At 38.1% G+C, this 20,319-nt stretch overlaps 1 protein-coding gene across 6 annotated transcripts in view; it reads left to right on the plus strand.

Annotated features, from left to right (window-relative positions):
- RAVER2 (ribonucleoprotein, PTB binding 2) overlaps window positions 1-20,319 on the plus strand; it is a 50,520-nt gene that overhangs the window by 11,531 nt on the left and 18,670 nt on the right. For all 6 annotated transcript variants that reach the window (XR_013999426.1, XM_081145552.1, XM_081145551.1 and 3 more), the window contains exons 2-5: window positions 8,132-8,198; window positions 10,126-10,595; window positions 13,282-13,473; window positions 19,084-19,210. Coding sequence is in view for 5 of the 6 variants with exons in the window: in XM_081145552.1 (XP_081001678.1) it covers window positions 8,132-8,198; window positions 10,126-10,595; window positions 13,282-13,473; window positions 19,084-19,210 (856 nt within the window). In the remaining variant the exon portion in view is untranslated. The remainder of the gene's footprint in view (window positions 1-8,131; window positions 8,199-10,125; window positions 10,596-13,281; window positions 13,474-19,083; window positions 19,211-20,319) is intronic.

Raw genomic sequence — 20,319 nt, forward strand, 5'->3', positions numbered from 1 at the left:
ATGAGGTTATAAAAGTAGAGCCCTGATCAGATAGAATTAGTGTCCTTACAAGAAGAGGCACCAGAGAACTCTCTCTGTCTGCTGTGTGCCTTATCTCCCCCTCATCTCCGTGTGCACAGGCACTCAACAAAGGCCATGCTAGGACATGGTGAGAAGGTGGCTGTCTGCAAGCCAGGAAGAGAGACCTCACCAGAAACCAAATCAACTAGAACTTTGATCTTGGAATTCTAGCTTACAGAACTGTGAGAAAATAAGTCTGTGTTGTTTAACCCATCCAGTCTACAGTATTTTGTTACAGCAGCTTGAGCTGACTAATATAGTGCCTAGTTTCTTTCAGAGGAAAATACTATTAAGAAGCCAGAATCTGGGAGCTTGATGTACTCATTACCATTGAGATTTCACTGCTCTCAGGTCCTCTTAGTGGACAGTGCTAGAGAATATGTAACTGTATACACATCTATCTATCAATCAAAAGTAGCAAGTTCACACTGATACATCAGATTGCAATCTAACACTTTAGAGTTCATTCTAGTTTTCTCCCATTCCGAATTTGTTACTCCTTTTTCTGACAGTGAGTAACCTGGTATTTGTTATCCTTGGTATATTTACTTATTCGAACAATCCCCCTTTATGTAATAAATCTCCCATCACCACTGCAGATGTCTGCCCCCTCCCCATGCAGGTGCCTACCTCATGCAACATTGGCTCCATCCCCCTGTACTGAGCTGCTCCACTGGCCAGAAGGCCCGCACATTGCCTGTGTTCTGACACTCTGTGCGGGGTTTGTCTCCTGTGCATCATGTTCTTCTCACTTTGCTTCAGCTCTGAAAGCTGAGATATTAAATATGATATTTTGTGTAAAGCGTGCGTAAGTGTGCACTAAATGATATCTGTTATCAGTGATAGCTGTGGTAGGCAGAATTTTAAAAATGCCTCCAAGATTTCTAATCCGTGGAATTGTGAATGTGACAAGGTCTCACATGTGTAATTGTTACGTTACATGACAAAAAGGGATTTTTTTGCAGATGCAAGTAAGGTTACTAATCAGTTGACTTTGGGTTACTGAAAGAGAGATTCCAGAGGTGGGCCCATTCTAATCTTATGAGACCTTTAAAAAAAGAGTTTTCTCAGGCTGGCAGCAGAAAGAGAAATCAGATGGTCTAAAGCACAAGAGGACTTGGATGCACTGTAGCTGGGTCTGAAGATAAAGTGGGCCACGTGCAAAGACTTGAGGGCAGTCTTTGTGAGCTGAGAGTGGCCCCCAGCTGACAGGCAGCAAGAGAGCAGGAACTTACAAGCGTAAGGAATTCTGCATAATGCCTTAATGAGTGGAAATGTGTTCATCCTTTGAGCCTCTAGATAAGGGTGCAGCCTGCCTAACACCTTGGCTTTGACCTTGAGAGATCCTGCACAGGCAGAGAACCCATTTGAGCCCGCCTGGACTTTTGACCTATAGAACTAGATAATAAATGGGTATTGTTTAAAGCAGTTTAGTTTGCGGTAATTTGTTGCACAGGAATAGAAAACTAATAATGTAGTACAGCTAGGTGATAGTTAAAGAAATAAAAAACATTTTGTGCATCAGAGAAGACAACGTTGTGATTTATATGATTTTTTGGGGGGAGCGACAGTTATTAAATGTATCTCCTGGAGATTGAAGTGCTCTTCCTGGGGACATCTGCAGGCAAAAGGTGCCCCAGGAGAACTTCTTATTGCTAGATATGTAATATTACTTAGAGGCTTGTAAATACTTTCTTTTTAGAAAGTGAGCTGTGTATTAGGTTAGTGTAAAGAAAGTATATTTTCAGTTTTTTGAGCACTTTACACATATGTTGGTTTATGTTAAGATTGTAAAATAATCCCAGAAAAAAAATACACCGCATTGGAGTTGATAAAGGCAATCTGTGGAAACAAACATTCGTGCATTTAACAAATATCGAAGGTCTGCTTTTCACTAGGTGTTGTGCTAGATTGGGGAGACCTGTGCATGAACAAGACAGCTGTGTGGTATTTGCTATTGCTAAGCCTACAATCTAATGAAGATAAGAGGTATATAAGCAGTTAAAATATGCGTCATAGTTGCTGTAAGTGTTGTGATGGGGAAAGTAAAAAGTGCTATTGAAGCACAAGGGAAACATATCTAATCCATACTTGAGAGGTTCAAAAAGGCTCCTTAGAGAAACTCATATAAGCTGAGTCCCGGGGAGAGAAGGTAGCTAGGGGAAGGGAGGGAAATAGAAAAGTCTAGAACATTGGTGGCAGTAGTAATAAGACGTACCGAGTTCTAAAGACAAGAAAAAGCATGGCCAAAAACGCTTTCATTGTGGCTGCAGCGTAGAGCTTGAGAGGGATGGTGGTTCGATATAAGGCTGGCACAGGAGCAGGATCGGATGATTCTAAGTTTGTAAGACATATGAAGGAGTTTGGATTTCCTTTTAGGGGAAATGAGGAATCATTGAAGTTTAAAGAAGGGAGTGATGCAATCAGATATCTATCTGTCAAAATTAAAATATGTTGTTTTTGTTTTTATCTCCCAAACTTTTTTTCTCTGATACCCATTCTAAGGTTAGGAGGTCAAGCGGCGCAGTCAGCTTTAGGAATGTGATGAGAGTGGACATTTCATAGATTTTATTTTTGTTTGGGTGATGCTTAAGATACGGTATGGTGCAGTAGTTCATTGCGTTTGCTCCAGAGTCCGTGGATGAGGGTTTGAATCCCAGACCCATTACGTACTGTGCAAGTCACTTAACTTCCCTAGTCCTCAATGTCCTCATCTTTAAAATCTGGATATTAAAATTTAGCTTTAAAATCCAGCTCATCAGGTTGTTAGGATTAAGTGGGATAATGTGTATAAAGTGCCTGGGATAAAGTAAGCACTTACTAAGTTATTATTATACTGCTAATAAAAAAGCTGAAAGTTTATTAATTTTTTTTTATGCCAAGTTGGAATGTTCCTCTGCCAAAAAGTTGGTATTCAAATGAACTTTCCAGCAAAATAGCTGCATTGAGAGCTGTTAAAAATTTAGCCAAGTTAAAATTGACGCCACATTTACTCAGCTAGTATCCTGAAAAGTATTATATGATAGGCCCTCTGTTGGGTCCTGTCTGGTGTGGAACATCCAAGTGCAGTTCCGAGCAAGTAACAGCATGTGTAGGTGTGACGGTGGGAGTCATTGACTAACTGCTTTGAAAGCTATTGATCCTCTGTCCAGGAGACATTTCATATGTGCAAAATTTTACATTTAATTCCAGGGAGTGATAGTGAATCTGGTCTGGAAATAGGTTACTAGAACTATCTAGTATTATCAATTTCGATGAACTCTTTTTACTGTAAGAAGTTTGTAAGTGATATTGCTGGTTAGGGGGCAAAGTGCTTTCATCAAAGGTGCTACTTTGTTCCTTAAAATTAGCTTGTAAGTTAATAGAAATGTAATAACACTGGGTTAGTATAGGGAGATATAATTTTAGTCCTTTTAGTTCTGTGTGGTGGGGCATGGTAGAATTTTGGCAAATGATTGTTAGGACTCTCCGGTTTTAAGTTTTTAATTTGGCCAACTTACCGAGGATCAAATTGAGGCGTGACCCACTTTTGCCCGGGTCAAAACAATCAGGGCATGGAAAATAATAATCGTTTTTTTCTTTGCAGGAAACTTTGTAAGGTTTCCAAGTTGGCAAAATCTACATCCCACATCTGAGTCACATTAAAAGCCATGACTAGAAATATAGGCATTTGAAAAATAAAACTTCTAAGTTGCAAAATGCATCTTTGAATACTTGAGATCTCTTTCAGGTAAATCTCTCAGCTGAATTAGTAACAGAGCATGTCATTTGTTTACGGGTACTTGATAATGTGAAGAGCCGTATCATGTTTTCTGTATCTGGCATTTGACAGCTGTTAACTAGTGAAACGAGAGATTAGTCTGTGCAACTAAAAGCATACACTGGATCCTTTCAAACAAAACCATGTCACTCTCTCCATAAAGTATTGAATTAGCTTGTTGGCAGGATGTGTACATAATGCTACTGAGAGACTTATGTTTTCTTAATGAAGAATACAGAATATGTTATTTTTAAATTACAGTTTACATTCAATATTGTTCTGTATCAGTTTCAGATGTACAACACAGTGGTTAGACGATCATGTGGTCCCCCCGATATTTCAAGTACCCGTCTGGCCCTGTACATTGACTATATTCCCTGTGCTGTAATCTACATCTCTGTGACTATTCTGCCCCCCAGCCTCCTTCCCCTGTGTCAGCCGTAAGTCTGTTCTCTGTATCTAGGAATCGGATTCTGTTTTGATTGTTGATTGATTTTTCTCTTTAGATTCCACATATAAGTGGAATCCTATGGTATTTGTCTTTCTCTGACTGACTTATTTCCCTTAGCATAATGCCCTCTAGTCCATCCATGCTTTTGCAAAAGATAAGATTTCATTCTCTTTTATGGCCAAATGGTATTCCATTGTGTATATGTACCACAGCGTTTTTACCCACTTGTCTGTTGATGGGCACTTGGTTTACTTCCATTTCTTGGCTACTGTAAATAACACTGCCATTAACATGGGGGTGCATAAATTCTTTCGAATTAGTGCTTCAGGTTTCTTAGGATATATTCCCAGAAGTGAAATTACTGGGTCATAGGCAGCTCCACTTTTAATTTTTTGAGGAACCTCTGTACTGTTTTCCGCAGTGGCTGCCCCGGTCTGCATTCCCACCAGCAGTGTACTTGGGCTCCCTTCTCTCCACACCCTCGCCAGCACTTGTTGTTTGTTGGTTTGTTGATGGCAGCCATCCTGACAGGTGTGAGGTGATACCTCATTGCAGTTTTGATTTGCATCTCTCTTATGATGAGTGACATTGAGCAACTTTCCATATGTCTATTGACCATCTGTATGCCTTCCTGGGAGAAGTGTCTCTTCAGGTCTTCTGCCCACTTTTTAATTGGATTGTTTGTTTTTCTACTGTTAAATTATATGAGTTCTTTATAAATTTTGGATATTAACCCATTACCATTGTATCATTGTGAATAGCCTCCCCCATTCAGTAGGGTTTCTTTTCACTTTGTTGATGGTTTCCTTTGCTGTGCAAAAACTTTTTTGTTTGATGTAGTCTCATTTGTTTATTTTTTCTTTTGTTTCCCTTACACAAGGAGATGTATCAGAAAAAAATATTGCTACGAAAATGTCACAGCTTTTACTATGTTTTCTTCTTAGGAGTTTTATGTTTTTGAGTCTGACATTTACATCTTTAATCCGTTTTGAGTTTATTCTTATGCATGGTGTAAGAAGGTGGTCTAGTTTCTTTTTTTTTTTTTTTGTAAACATGTATCTGTTCAATTTTCCCAGCACCATTTATTGAATACACTATCTTTACCCCATTGTATGTTCTTGCCTCCTTTGTCAGATATTGACCGTAAAGGCATGGGTTTATTTCTAGGTATTCTATTTCATTGATCTATATGTCTGTTTTTATGCCAGTACCATGCTGTTTTGATTACTATAACCTTATATTTTGAAGTCAGGTAGCGTGATACGTCCAACTTTGGCCGTATTTCTTGATATTGCTGAGGCTATTGGGGCGGTCTTTTGTGGTTCCATATAAATTTTTGGATTATTTGTTTTAGTTCTGTGAAATATACCATTGATATTTTGCTAGGAATTACATTGAATCTATAGATTGATTTGGGTAGTATGGACATTTTAACTATATTAATTCTTCCTATCCATGAACATGGTATATGTTTCCACTTACTTGTATCCTTTTCAGTTTCCTCCTTCAGCATTTTATAATTTTCCAAGTACAGGTCTTTTATCTCCTTGCTTAAATATATTCCTAGGTATTTTATTTTGATGCAATTGTAAATGGGAAAGTTTTCTTAAATTCACTTTCTGATAGTTCATTATTGGTGTATAGAAATGCAACCGATTTCTGAGTGTTAATTTTTCATCCTGCTACTTTACTGATTTCATTGATCAGATCTAGTAGTTTTTTGGTGTAATCTTTAGGGTTCTTTATATACAGTATCAAGTCATATGCAAATATTGACAATTTTACTTCTTTCTTTCTGGTTTGGATGCCTTCTATTTCTTCTTGTCTGACTGCTGTGGCTAGGACTTCTAGTACTGTGTTGAATAAGAGTGGCGGAAGTAGACATCCCTGTCTTGTTCCTCATCTTAAGGGAAACACTTTTAGTTTTTGCCCATTGATTGATGATGTTGGCTGTGTGTTTGTCTTATATGGCCTTTATTATGTTGAAGTATGTTCCTTTTAGTCCCACTTTGCTAAGAGTTTTTAATCATAAAAGGGTGCTGGATTTTTTCAAATGCTTTTTCTGCATCTATTGATATGCTCATATGATTTTTATTTTTCATTTTGTTTATGTGGTGCATCATGTTAATTGATTTGCTGGTATTGTACCAACCTTGCATCCCAGGAATAAATCCCACTTAATTATGGTGTATGATCTTTTTAATGTATAGCTGGACTCGGTTCACTCACATTTTGTTGAGGATTTTTGCATATATGTTAATCAGGGAGATTGGCCTATATATATTTTTTTCTTTGTAGTGTCTTTATCTGGTTTTGTGATCAGGAAATGCTGGCCTCTAAAATGAGCATGGAATTCTTCACTCCTCTTGAATTTTTTGGAATAGTTTAAAGGGATAGGTGTTCTTTGTTTGGTGAAATTCACCTGTGAAACCATCCAGTCCAAGACTTTCGTTTGCTGGGAGTTTTTTGATTACTGCTTCAATTTCATTAGTTGTAATTGGTCTGTTCATATTTTCTGTTTCTTCTTGATTCAGTTTTGGAAGACTGTATGTTTCTAGGAATTTATCCATTTCTTCCAGATTTTCCAATTTGTTGGCATATAGTTGTTTGTAATATATTCTTATAATCTTTTGTATTTCTTTGATTTCAGTTGTCAGTTGTTAATTTTCCTCTTTAATTTCTGATTTTATTTATTTGGGTCCTCTCTCTCTTGTTCTTGGGTCTGGTTAAAGTTTGTCAATCTTCTTTTATCTTTTCAAAGAACCAGCTCTTGGTTCCATTGACTTTTTTTTTTTTTAGACTATTTTGTTTATATCCGCCTTTCCTCTGTCTTTTCCAATGCTATATGGAATTAATTTATTGACCACTTTAAAAAATAATAACTGCATCTGTTGTGTATTATGAGCAAAATATTTCAAGGCCAAATATCAGTTCAGTGTCAAAATAATTAAATTATATTCACTTTAATGTATATTTGAGTGCCCAGCATATGCAAAGCTATACAGGTGTTTTACAAATATATGAAATATAGTTCCTGTACTCAAGTATTATCAATTTAACAGCAAGGATTAGGAATTGAAATCTACTTTTTCAATCCCCCAGGTCGATGGAAGTTATGATATCAGAAGGCACAGTTTCAGACTGGATTAATAATAGAGTCAGAATGAACCAGAAGGCCAGTTTAAACATTTTGGGGAAATAAACTGAACTGTGTACCATACCTTGGTGGTGGTTGCTTGTTTTCATACCCAGGGATCTCTAAGTTAGGTTTGCAGTCTACATTTATTTATTCTCCATGCTGGTACTACAAGCATCTACAGTTTTATTACTTGTTACAAACTTAGTAGGTAGTACACAAATAGAAATGTTTAATATTTTTTCTATAAGAGAGGCATGAATAAAGTATGACCATTGTTAGCATAGATGTAGGAGAGATCATATCCTGTGGAAAACAGTTGGGAAAAGATTCATGGAAGAATCTTCGACCTGGGATTTCAAAGGATGCATGTAATTTCAGGTAAAGTTTGGGAGCTTTAGTGGTATGTTTGCCCTATGCCAAGTCAGGGTATCAGAGTAAACAAACTCAGAGTAAGAACTGTACATGGTGTACTGGCAAGGCAGTGAGCAGCCCTTTGAGCAGGAATATGGGAATGTGCAGGGGTTGTTTTGGGGGTATATTGGGAGAGGTAGGTTGGTGCCATGCTGGTAAGCCTTGAATGCCTTTAATTTAAATAAGTAATGGAGATTTATGAGTGCTTTTTACATGGGAGAGGGTGGTGGTAAAGTGGTAGGCTAGTACAGCTGGATTATCCCCTAACTGCGTTTGTGTACTAACTGAATTCATGTCTTGTCTCTTTTAGGAAGTTCACGATTTATTACAAGACTATGAGTTAAAGTATTGTTATGTGGACAGAAATAAGCGCACAGGTAAGATTTGAGTTCTAAGGATCTAATTTCATTTTGATTGTACATATAGTCATAAAACAAAAAGGCATAGTATATTTTCATTCTTAAGCTAATCATTTAGATTCTTAAGCATTAATCATGTAAATGTTACTCATAAAATTTATTTTTTGAAGATAATATTATACTAAATTTTAATCACATAAATCGATATGTTACTAAAGCCTTATGAATTTTTATGACGACTATTCTGATGCTATAGGTTTTAATGTTGTAGTGAATATTCTTTATAAGCTCTGTGTTCTTCAATTTTAATAATTTATTACTGGACCTGGTGAATAAAGAAGTGTATGATTTGACTTTCACTGGCAAATTGGGGAAATTGCTTAATTTTTCCATTAACTATGATGGGCAAAACCTCCTTCCTTCCTTTCTTCCTTTCAGCAAGGGATATGCAGCATGAACAATAACCAAAAAAACCCTTTTGTTTTGTTAAGCCATTGAAATTGTGGAGCTGTTTGTTACCAGAGTCCCTTCACTAGTACCTATAATTTTACTATATGGATAATTAACAGTGTTGTTCTCAGTGGTTTTAAAAACTTTACGTAAGTGGTATTCTATAGGTTTCATTTAGTAACTTGCTTTTATTTTTTTAACTCAGCCTTAGTTTCAGATTTTTCCATGTTGATACATAGAGCTTTATTTCATTGATTTAAACTAGTACATATTATTCTGTCCTGTGAATTTGTCACCACTGATAAATCCATTCATTACTGGTAGGCATTTAGGAAGCTTTAACCTTTCCAGTATTTCAAATAATGCTGTAATGAATATCCTTTTCTTTGTCTTCTGATATACACTGTAACTGTTTCTCTGTGAGCAAATTACTGGGTCATATGTTATGTACAATTTCAGTGTTACTAAATATTGACAAAGGGATTAGAGGTAACTGTCTCACAGCTCACATGGGGCCAGGAATAGTGCTGTTCCCGTCAGCTAGGTGATAAACCTTATAATCCATGGTGCATCCCGAGGAGTGTGCAGGTGGGTCTTGTCTCAAGAGTCAAGAAAATTAACTCTGGTCTTACCTAACAAAATTTAAAAATGAGACCTGAAAGGATCAAGCTGATTCCTAGTAACTAAACCACATCCTAGAACAAAACTTAAGAATATTTATATAAAGACAAAAACATCCAGCCCCCAACAAGGTAACATTTACAGTGTCTGGCATGAAATAAAAAATTACTAGACATGGCAAAGAAGCAAGAAAATACAACCCACAATAAAGAGAAAAATCAAACAAAACTTGGAATTGAAACAAAAGAATTGGTAAAATGGACTTTAAAACAGTTTTTATAACAATGTTGCATCAGTACAAGAAATTATAATAAAGATTGAATATATTAAGTGGAGCTATGGAAGATACTGAAAAATACCAAGTCAAATTTCTAGAGATGAAAACTACAACGTCTGAGATTAACGTAAGTAAATAAGTAACGGTAGATGGGATTAACAGCAGAGTAGACACTGGGGGTGGGGAGGATTACTGAACATGAATACATAGAGATAAAAACTATCTGAAAGGAAACAGAGAGAGAAAGCCTATGTGACATGGACAGAGTACCAGTGAGCTGTTGGACAACTCCAGGAGTCCTGTTACAGTAATTGGAGTCTCTGAACAGAGGATGGGAGGAGTGCGTCATATTTTTAATTTGAGTTACTGTCATGATATTAGTTTAGTGGGTGTGTCAGCATTAGAAAGCACAGTGAAATAGAAAATATTAGAGCACTTTGAATATGGTAAGAGTATTACTCCCTGATAATTTTGTTTCAGAAATATATATGTATATGTGTACTGAGTCGCAGACATAAAATGTATTTTTTACTGTGAGTCATAGTCAAAAAGGTTTGAAAACACAGGCTTAGAAAACTCTTTTATTTTATCTTCCAGCATTTGTTACCTTGTTGAATGGGGAACAAGCCCAGAATGCAATTCAGATGTTTCATCAATATTCTTTTCGAGGAAAAGACTTAATAGTCCAGCTCCAGCCAACAGATGCTTTGCTGTGTATTACCAACTTGCCCACTTCCTTTACATTAGAAGAGTTTGAAGAACTCGTTCGAGCTTATGGGAACATTGAGAGATGTTTTCTGGTCTACAGTGAAGTTACTGGCCATTCCAAAGGCTATGGATTTGTGGAATACATGAAAAAGGACTTTGCTGCAAAGGCTAGACTGGAGCTGTTGGGCAAACAGCTGGGGGCTTCAGCTCTCTTTGCACAGTGGATGGATGTTAATCTATTGGCCGCAGAGCTCATTCATTCTAAGTGCCTTTGTATAGATAAACTCCCTACTGACTACAGGGATTCAGAGGAGCTGTTGCAGTTTTTTTCCACTATCCATAAACCTGTGTTTTGCCAGGTATGTATTCTTAAGATGGCATTAGAAATACTTTAAAATACCTGCTTTGTGTCTGTTCTGCATGCACTCACAAATTTATGATACCTGTGTGAATATCACAGTGGTTAACCTCATTCTATTTTAGTCTACAATGAAGATTTTAATGTCACGGTAAATTTTTAATCAAGCCCTTTTGTTGATGGACCAGACTACATTGTTATATAGTTAAGTATGTCTTAGCATGTCCATCACTTAATCACCTCATTTCATTCATTCATTACACCGTTCACCCATTGATCCATTCCTCCATCCACGTTTTATTTATCACCTTCTCTGTGCCAGACACTATATTGCTAAATACCAGGAATATAGATATCAGAAAGATACTCTCTCAATAACCTCACAATTTTGTAGACGAGACTGACAGGTAATCTAATAATTGGAAATCTTGTATGAAAAGTGATATAATAGAAGATAGAAAAGTATAATGAGGCTTAAAGAGAACATACAATTTTGTCTTAATGGGGTCATGGTAAGTGAACCATTTAGAAAAGATCCTGAAAACTGACAACACTGGTAAAAATTTTCAACCTCTTTATCACAGTAAAATTAAATATATTGACTAAATAGACAAAAATGCTGCTATCTGTAACTTCTTTCCTTACAGAGGTAAGATAGCAACTGATGAACTTGCTGTCTTCCCTGCTTTTCTTACCCCCCCTTTTCTTTAATCATATATTTGTTGACTCTCCATAATTGCAGTAGGAAGTTTAGAGTCATAGTGTAATCATATATCTACATAAATACACATATACACAATACAGATGTATATATACATGTATATGAATAATGCTACCATCTTCCTTTTCTCAAATTTCCACCCCTCCAATCCCAATATAATAAGCATCAAAGAAACCACCCAAGAGCTTTATAAAATTTTGTAACAAATTTTAATCAAATCTCTGACCTCAAATCTCAGCTATCGAAAGTTGATTATCTTATCTATTTGCTATTCTTGATACTAAGAATTGTATAGCAATATCCTGTGGCCATACATAATTCTTTGTAGCTTAAGTTGAGGCCTTTGATACAAGTGAGAGGGGAAAAGCTATTTGTCACAAATTGTATATGAATTATGAATCCCAGAGTCAGAGGGACCTGAGAGGTTATCTAGTCTAGCTTGCCATCTTGTAGAAAAATGTTTGTTAAAATATTTGTATCTGACCGTTACCTACTGTTAAAATATTTCAAAATAATGGAAATTTAACTAGATCACAAGTCAGACCATTTATGTATTTGAATGGGTCTCAGACTGAACTGAAATGTTCTCTTTAAAACTACCCATGCCATGGACTTAGATGGTTTTTTGTCTTTGGAAAGAATTAAAATGGTATTATAATTTATATAGGCATGGAGGTTATCACAGTGAACCAGGAATAATAATAAATGTTTTTAAAGTTTTCAAAAGATTAATAAAAACTACTTTATGACACTTCTGTCAGTGGCTCTGTTAAATTCAGGCTCTTTTGCTTGGTAGGTTGACACAGATTGAAGACAGTCTCTTATGTTGTAATCAAGAGAGACCAAAGAGACTAATGGCTTTTACAAATCTGATTTTAAGATCTGGTTTGGGTTATAGGAGGAATGAGGTTGTAGTAGAAATATTTAGAAGAGGCAGGTGTTTTCCCTTTCTCCCACGTGATTGGGAAAATGTTTTATGGAGAAAAAGACATATGAGGACAGTTTTTAAAAGAAGGAAGAATAAGAAGGAAAAATAAAAAATTTGTCTACTATACATGAAAGTAGAAGTTTCAAAAATAAGAGAAGAGGAACTAGAAATGATTTAATTGTAATATTAGCTTGTGAGGTGCCAAATCCAAATAGAAGTGTTGTTCATGTGTCATCTCAAAGACACACCCACCTGAATTTTATCTCATTGATCACTTTCTAGTTTGAATGTATTTAAAATAATTCAGACAAGTTCAAAACTCAGAAACGTTTTAGTGTCTTACTTTGCTCTTATTTTTGCTCTTTGTGCCAGTCTTTACAGATCCAGGACTTTAGTGTCTTCCTTTACATTCTCACAGGTGGGTGACTGGAAATAAATTGAGTTCTGCATTTTAGGAGTTAATTTAGGGCACATTCAGAAATAAAGATTGTGTGTTGCATATGGTATTTTAATAAATCTGGGGCATAATTTTACAAATAAGGTTTGCTTAGGTGTACTTGACCAAACTTCTGGAATCTGTCTAAAACGTTGAGATAAAAGTTGAGTATGGTTCCTCCTACCTTTCTTCTCTTGATAGTACAAACTTTATTTTACATAGATATGTGGTCAAATAATTGTTTCAGTATGTTTCATTGTTCATGTATCTGGCGAATTTATTTTAAAGAAAGTTTTCATTGTGTCCTCGTATTTTCCTATAAGTTATCAGTTATATATATTTCTTAATATATAGGGAATATTATCACACTCGGGCTTTGACTTTTAAAATAAATTAGAAAATCAAAGAATTCAAAAGAAAGGACAGAATTTTGTTTAAAGGACTGCCTCCAATCAAGTAGTAAATTTAGTTTCTGGAAGAACACTATTTATCACCAGTTCTGTGCTCTGATACCTTTGTTCTTGAACTTGAAAATGAAATGCTGTAAAGCACCATTTCTAATAAATGATAGAATTCCCTTTTGATGAAATGTGTTACGTCAGCTTGCGCAGGATGAAGGCAGTTACGTCGGGGGCTTCGCGGTGGTTGAGTATAACACTGCGGAGCATGCTGAGGAGGTTCAGCAGGCCGCCGATGGCATGACCGTCAAGGGAAGCAAAGTCCAAGTTTCCTTCTGCGCCCCAGGAGCACCAGGGCGAAGTACGTTAGCAGCGTTGATAGCAGCTCAACGAGTGGTAAGTTTTTGGTTCTTTATTAGCATGTAAAAAATTCTAACACTTTTTTAACCTATCCCAACTAATTACTGTTGATTGGACCTTTATTATCTTTCTGCTTCATAAAGACTTCTTCTTTTTAAAAAAACTGATGAACATGCATCTCTCTCGAATCAAGCCAAGAGTCGTTACAAAAGAAGAAATTGTGTTTCAAGTGTATTCAGCTTAGGAAATTTTTTGAAGGAATTTCGTTCATTCAACAAATACTTGAGTTCCTGTTCTGCTCGAAATCTTGAGTGTAAGGTGCCTCTTTTTTGCAAAGTGTTCATAAGTATCCATAGTACAAGTAGTTGGTTTTGCTCACGTGCACGTTGTAGCTGCCTCTCTGTTGTAAGCGTCTCCTTACCGCTCTCCCGCTTCTCCGCCTGGAGTTCCACGCGGGGAGATCCCTTCCTCACACTTTTTACTCCTAGTCCTTAGCTCAGTAAACATCTGTTGACTGAACGAAGGAAGGGATACGCTCTTGAAGGGGTCAGGGAAAATTCGTAAGGAAGGTAGTATTGAGTGTGAGTTTGAAATGTGTTGATGGGGATGGAGGGTAGGACTGCCAGGTAAACACAGCTTTCGCATGAGATGCTCACATTAAAAAATTTCTCTTTGTTTGTCTGAAACCCAGACTTAACTGGGCCTCCTGTATTTTTACTTGATAACTCGGGCAGCCCTGAGGCAGAGAGGGGGGTCAAATTCCAGGTGGGACAAAGCCTCTGAAGCGGTCTGGGCGCGCCGGTGGGAGGGGTGTGCGGGGAAGCGGTCGGGCGACGCCGAGTCAGGCAGCGCTGTGGAGCACCCCGAGAATTTAGGTCGGACTGGCGGGCAGCGGGGGTTATAAAGCACACACACGGGGGAGCGGCGGGGCAGAGTTAAGCCATCCGCGGGTGAGTCTGCAAGTGGTTTGCAGACGAACCGGAGAGAGGACATCAGGGGCGGGGGAAGGTGGGGACTGTCGCTGGTCTCGCATCTCTTTCCCTCTCATTTGACCTCACCTCTGGTTCCGGGCCCCTTCCCCTCAGGTCCTCCTGTCATTGTCGTCTTCTCCCGTGCGTAATTCATCAGTCCAGCCCTTCCTTCACTCTCGGTCTCATTGCCTTTGGTTAAATCATCTCTCCGTTGCATTGGATTTGCTGAGCTGACAATTCTGAATCCATCCAGACACCGACGTCTACAGCCGGGCCCGGTGTCCTCTCGGAGAGAAACCGCTAGGTGTCTTGATGCCACCACAAATGGTGACATACATTTGTCGCTGGTCCCACAGCAAAACTAGCTCCTCTCTCATCAGCGGCTCCTTTCCGTTTTCTACAGCAACTGTCTCAAACCTCCTTTCCGTCGCGGCTCCTGCTGTATAGAAATACCGAGGCCCTGGGCTGGGCTCGTTCGTTCACCTTCTCTCATACTCCCCCGGCACATGCGCCCTGTTTGTTGGTGGGTTTTTCTTTTTTAACTTCTTTCTCTCCTCAGTAGCGTTGTGCTTACCACCTGCTTAGGATGGGCAGCGAGCGGGCACCGGGTCCCCGCGCCCGTCCCCAAGGGCCTTGATTCCCATCTTTTTATATAGTTTCACTTGTTGCTCCACTAGCTCCATCTTATCTGCTTATAAACAGTCTCAAATCTTTTCCTTTAAAATTTTCCTCTAGATCCTGGCCTTTCTGTTAATTTCCTCCCCAGCGGAGCTCCTGGCAGGAACAGGTGGGCCCCGCTCGCTGTCTCCGTCGCTTCACTTCCCATTTTCTCTCAGCCCAGGGCCTTGCCGTTCCGCCTCCCTGTTCAAGGGGACCTGTTCTCACGAAGACAGACGGCGATTTCTTCACTCAGGCCGCCCGGGTGCTTTTCGGTCATTGCTTGGCCCCTCTGCAGTACTCTGCTACCTTGAGCTCCCCGCCCCATGCTTTCCCTGACTGCCCCCCCCCTTTCTCTGAGAGCAGTGTCAGTAGACTTCTGTATGTGACCACCTCACTTCTTTTCCTTTTAAAGACTCCAGTGGGTTTAGTTCTTGCCTATCTGTGATCACTGTTAAGCATACATTTTTGGACCAAACTACTCTTAGAATTAAATCTGTATTTCCGGGTGATGAGTACACATTCTACCTTTGTTATATAAATAATTCAATTTCAGTATTTAACACCCCCCTCCCCCCAAAAAACTCCTATTTTTCTCTGGGACTTTCTTTTCTGTGTTTTGTGATATTTATATATGGCATCAGTCCATCCAAATTAAAAACTATCTGAACCCAAAACTTAATCAGGATTGGTCTCCCTCACCCACTCCCCAAATACAGATGTGAGAAATACTAGCCAGTCCTTCCCGCGGCACCTCTTGATGTCTGACATCCTTGGGACTTGTTAGCATCTTTGTCACTTTGCTCAGGACCTCATCTTTTCTCACCGCGATGCCATCGGAATAACCCCTGCCGAGCACCGTGTCGTTGGTCCGCCCCTTTATCAGTCCACAGCGCCGCAGGAGTGACCTTTCTCACCCTCAGATGGGCTTGTCTTTCTCTTGCTTAATATTCTTTAATGTCCGCAGCCATTCAGATTCCTGCGCCCTGGCCGGGTGGCTCAGTCAGTTAGAGCATCATCCCGGTACGCCAAGGTTGCGGGTTCGAGCCCCAGTCAGGGCACATGCAGGAATCAACCAGTGGATGCGCAAGGAGGTGAAACAGCAAAGCCATGTCCTTCCCTCTCCCCCCCGTCTCCCCTCTCTCCGTTTTCTTTCTATTTATGGATAAACTTTTATAAAATCTGGCTCTCTAGCCTTTGAAAGTTTAAGAAGTCTCGTCTCTGAGACCATGTAGACCTGGTTTTTGAGCCCCTTCCAGAGGGAGATTATTGGCTACCCCTTAAGTTTCTTCAGTGGATATTTAGATATTTTAGGGCTTTTTTCTTTATGTGCCATATTTGGCATTTGATTCTGTTCCACAAATGTATCCATTTTGTCTAAGTTTTCAAATTTACCGGCTCATAGTTATTCATAATGATTTATTATTTTTAAAATTTGTCACATCTGTTTTCCTTGGTTTCATTGTGTATTTGATTTACTTGCATTTTCTTTTTTTCCCCCTTGATACATCTTATAAGAGATTTCTCTGTTTTGTCTTTTCAAAGAAAGAGCTCTAGTTTTGATATTATTTCTATCTTTTGCATATTTCTGCCCGTATCTTTATGATGTTTTTGTTTCTCGATTCCTTGGGTTTACACCTTCCCCTCCCATTTTTATTGATACCCATGCTTCATTAGTGCCTTTGTTTTCAGTCTAGATGTTTTCTGGGGAATGAATTTAAAGCAAGTTTCCTTTTAACTATGGATCATAAATTTTAGATTATTAGCGTCTCAAATTTTTATGATTTCCTTTTAAACGAAAAGCTTAATTAGTTTATTTGTTTTTTCAGTTTATAGCCACTTCGGAATTTTTAAAAGCTATTCTTCTGATATAAACTTATAACTTTATTGCCTTGTGTGGTCAGACAATGTAATGTAGTCTAATGTTGATTTGGGGGGATGGGGTGTCGGGACTTCTTTTGTGACTTGGTGCATGATTGATTTCTGTGAATGTGCCATGTGTGCCCCCAAACAATCTGCACTTTGTGGGTCATAAAGTTATATGTACACATATGTGTGTGTATAAATATTAGTTTGAATTTATTGTTACTCAAATCTTCCAGATCTTTACTTATTTTTTGCCTGTTCGATCTGTCAGCGTCTGAGAGGAATGTATCAGAAGTTACTGTGTATAGTTGTGAATTTTCTTTCTCCTCACTCTGTCAGGCATTGTTCCATACATTTGCTTTGTTTTGTTTTATGGTCCTGGCTTTTGTATGCAAGATTGAAATTGATGGTACTGAACGCCTTAATTTCCGTGCATCATGCTTTTATTGTTCCTTCTCATTTTCAGAGAGGGTAATTTGTGTAGTAAAGCTTTTGAGAATTTGTATGACTGTGGATATATTTTTTTCACATATTTAAGTAATAACTCAGCTGGATATAAAAAATCTAGATTTAAATTTCTTTTCCTGCAGCACTTTGAAAATATTAATTTGTGGCCTTCTTGAATCCAGTGCTGTTGCTTTGAGAGAGAAGATGATATTAATCTGCTTCTTGTTTCTTGGAGATACGTTCTTTCTCACTGACAGCTTTTAACTTTTTTTTTTAATCAGTAAGTTTTTCTTTCCTTTATTAAATTTATTGGGGTGACAATGGTTAATATGAACATATAGGTTTCAGGTGTGGGTTTCTATGTTACAAGATCTACATATTGCTCTGTGTGCCCACCACCCGCTTTTAACACTTTTGTTTTGGCTTTGATCTTCTTAAACTTCGCACCAAAAAAATGTGACTAGATGTGCTTTCTTCGTATGTATCATATTTGGAACTCTATGAACCCTTTCATTCTTTAACTTTTTTTTAATAATGGGAAATTTTCAGTCATGGTATCTTCAGAGAGGTCCTTCTTTGTTTTCTCCGTCAGGGATCCCTGTTTTACACAGGGTGGCACTTCTAGCCTCTTCATTGCTGGTTCTTTTCTTCTGTTTGCATTTTCTATTCCCCTGGTTTGTCTTCCCCGTTTGCATTCCCCCCTCTGCTGATGTCTTTTGGGAGCTTTCTTTGAACGGATCTTCCAGGTCACCAGTTTGGTTTGAGGCACGGGCATAATATTGAACCCGGTGACCGGCCTGTTCCGGCCCAGGATAGTTAGGACCCTGCCGTGCCAGGCTTCTCGCCCCTCGCCTGTGTCGTGGGGCTCGTGGACCAGCCCTTGGAGTTTCTTTGGATGATTGAGTGATATAATGCATGGAAAACGCTTCGAATGATGCCAAGGATGTAGCGAGGGAGAGCTGCTATGTTTGTTTGTTTTTTACAGTAATGTTTTCATACCCAGTATTTCTAATTGGCTATTCTTCGTAGCTACTTGTCCTCGCTTCATGTTACCAATAAAAATCTGTTACGTTTCTAAGAGTGTGGAGAGGCATTCCAGAGTCATTGTCAGTTCTCCCTTTTCTCGTGGCTAGCAGTTTATAGTTTTGCTATTATAACGTGATACCAATATCCTCTATCAGGCTGGCTTTTTAAACCTAGAACAATTGAATGTTTTTAGGAAGCTACCCAGTTACATGTATGTAAGGCCAGTCCATCTTCTTTCTCATATTAGAGGATTAAGGAATGAAATAAAGACCTTTATTATAAGAAAATGTTGATAAGGGAAGCAATCCACATTATTACACTGTAGAGATCAGCATTATAATCGGGCCCGTCCCATTTTGTCGTCTTCCTGTTAGTAAATTCAGGTATCTTTCTGCTTGTATGGCACTAAGAGATTTACCTTGCTAAATTGTTAGTCTTCTTAAAGCCAATTTTCTGAGGCATTCTGTGAAGATTTTAGTATACGCTGTATAGTAGAATATAACATAATTAGGGACTGTGGTGAAATGTATACAACAAATGTGTAATACAAAGCAAATTGTTTATCGTAAAATAAATCTTACCAGGCGAATGAGAATTTCTGGAAGAAGCCTTTAAAATGTCATCTTTTGTACTTACCCTTGTCCTAATGTTTCCGAAAATATTTCTATATTCATTGAAGATGCACAGTAATCAGAAGGGCTTACTTCCAGAGCCAAATCCTGTACAAATTATGAAGAGTTTAAACAACCCTGCCATGTTACAAGTTCTTCTACAACCCCAGCTCTGCGGGCGAGCTGTTAAACCAGGTGAGCACCACGTGCACGGATTACATCTAAATTGATGGCATGAAGTTAATTGTGCTGTTTTACATGGAAAAACACATTTAAATTAATCCAGAAATATTCATTTTCTAGGAATTTTCAGTGAATTTTAATTAATGATCTGAGGTGATAATATGTTCTGACTCTTTTTGGTGGATACAATCTGCTTATGTGTTCCTAATTCCTTCCTTCCCTTTTTTTTTTTTTTACCATTAACAAATGTTAAATATTAAACCTTCTGTTTAGCTCCTGGTTGACATGAATTTATAGACCAGAATACCCTACATTGTTATGAACTGTATCAACAAAGGATATGATACTCTTCTATGTAATATTTTTAGCAGAATTTACTTTATTGAATAGTGCTAAAGGTCCGTTTCCTCTTTGCTCTTATTTTTTTGTTTTCATTGTAAAATTGTTTCATTTTGTAGAAAATAACCAAAACATTATTTTCTAAGTATTATGGAAATCTTAAATCATTACGGCATACATTAAAAATCTACTTATTTAGTGTTCTTTCTCTGATAAGAGCTTACTTACTTTCTGAAATGAACAACTGTATAAACACATAATGTCTACTTTAGCATTATGAGGAAGTGAATTCCTATTCAACACTAAGTTTTAGAGTAAAAATATTTAGAGTAAATATGTTTATTCAGTTTCAGCCCTAACAGGTCTAACGCCAATTAGTGGACTGCAGTTCATTTCTAGCACTAACCACCCGGAGTTAGCCTAGACCCCACTAAGTTAAGGGCTTAGTCCCCAACACATCTGCCCCTACTTCACACACCAGCCACAAAGTCAGGGGGTCCCCAGGCCACTGCACTTCTGACCAACTGGCTACAAATTTGGGTGTTCCTATGACCCCCTCAGGTTTCATAAATTGCTAGAACAACTCACAGAACTTAGGAAAGCACTATACTTGTGATTAAAATTTTATTATAAAGGATACAACTCAGGAACAGCCAAAGGAATAGACACCTAGGGCTAGGGCTGGGAGGGTCTTGAACACAGAGCTTTTATGGAATCAGGCACATTACTCGCCCAGCACATCAATCTGTTCACCACCCAGGGATCTCTACTGAACTGAATTC

The sequence above is a fragment of the Miniopterus schreibersii genome (genome assembly GCF_964146895.1).
Source record: "Miniopterus schreibersii genome assembly, chromosome: 8".
Taxonomy (NCBI): Eukaryota; Metazoa; Chordata; class Mammalia; order Chiroptera; family Miniopteridae; genus Miniopterus; species Miniopterus schreibersii.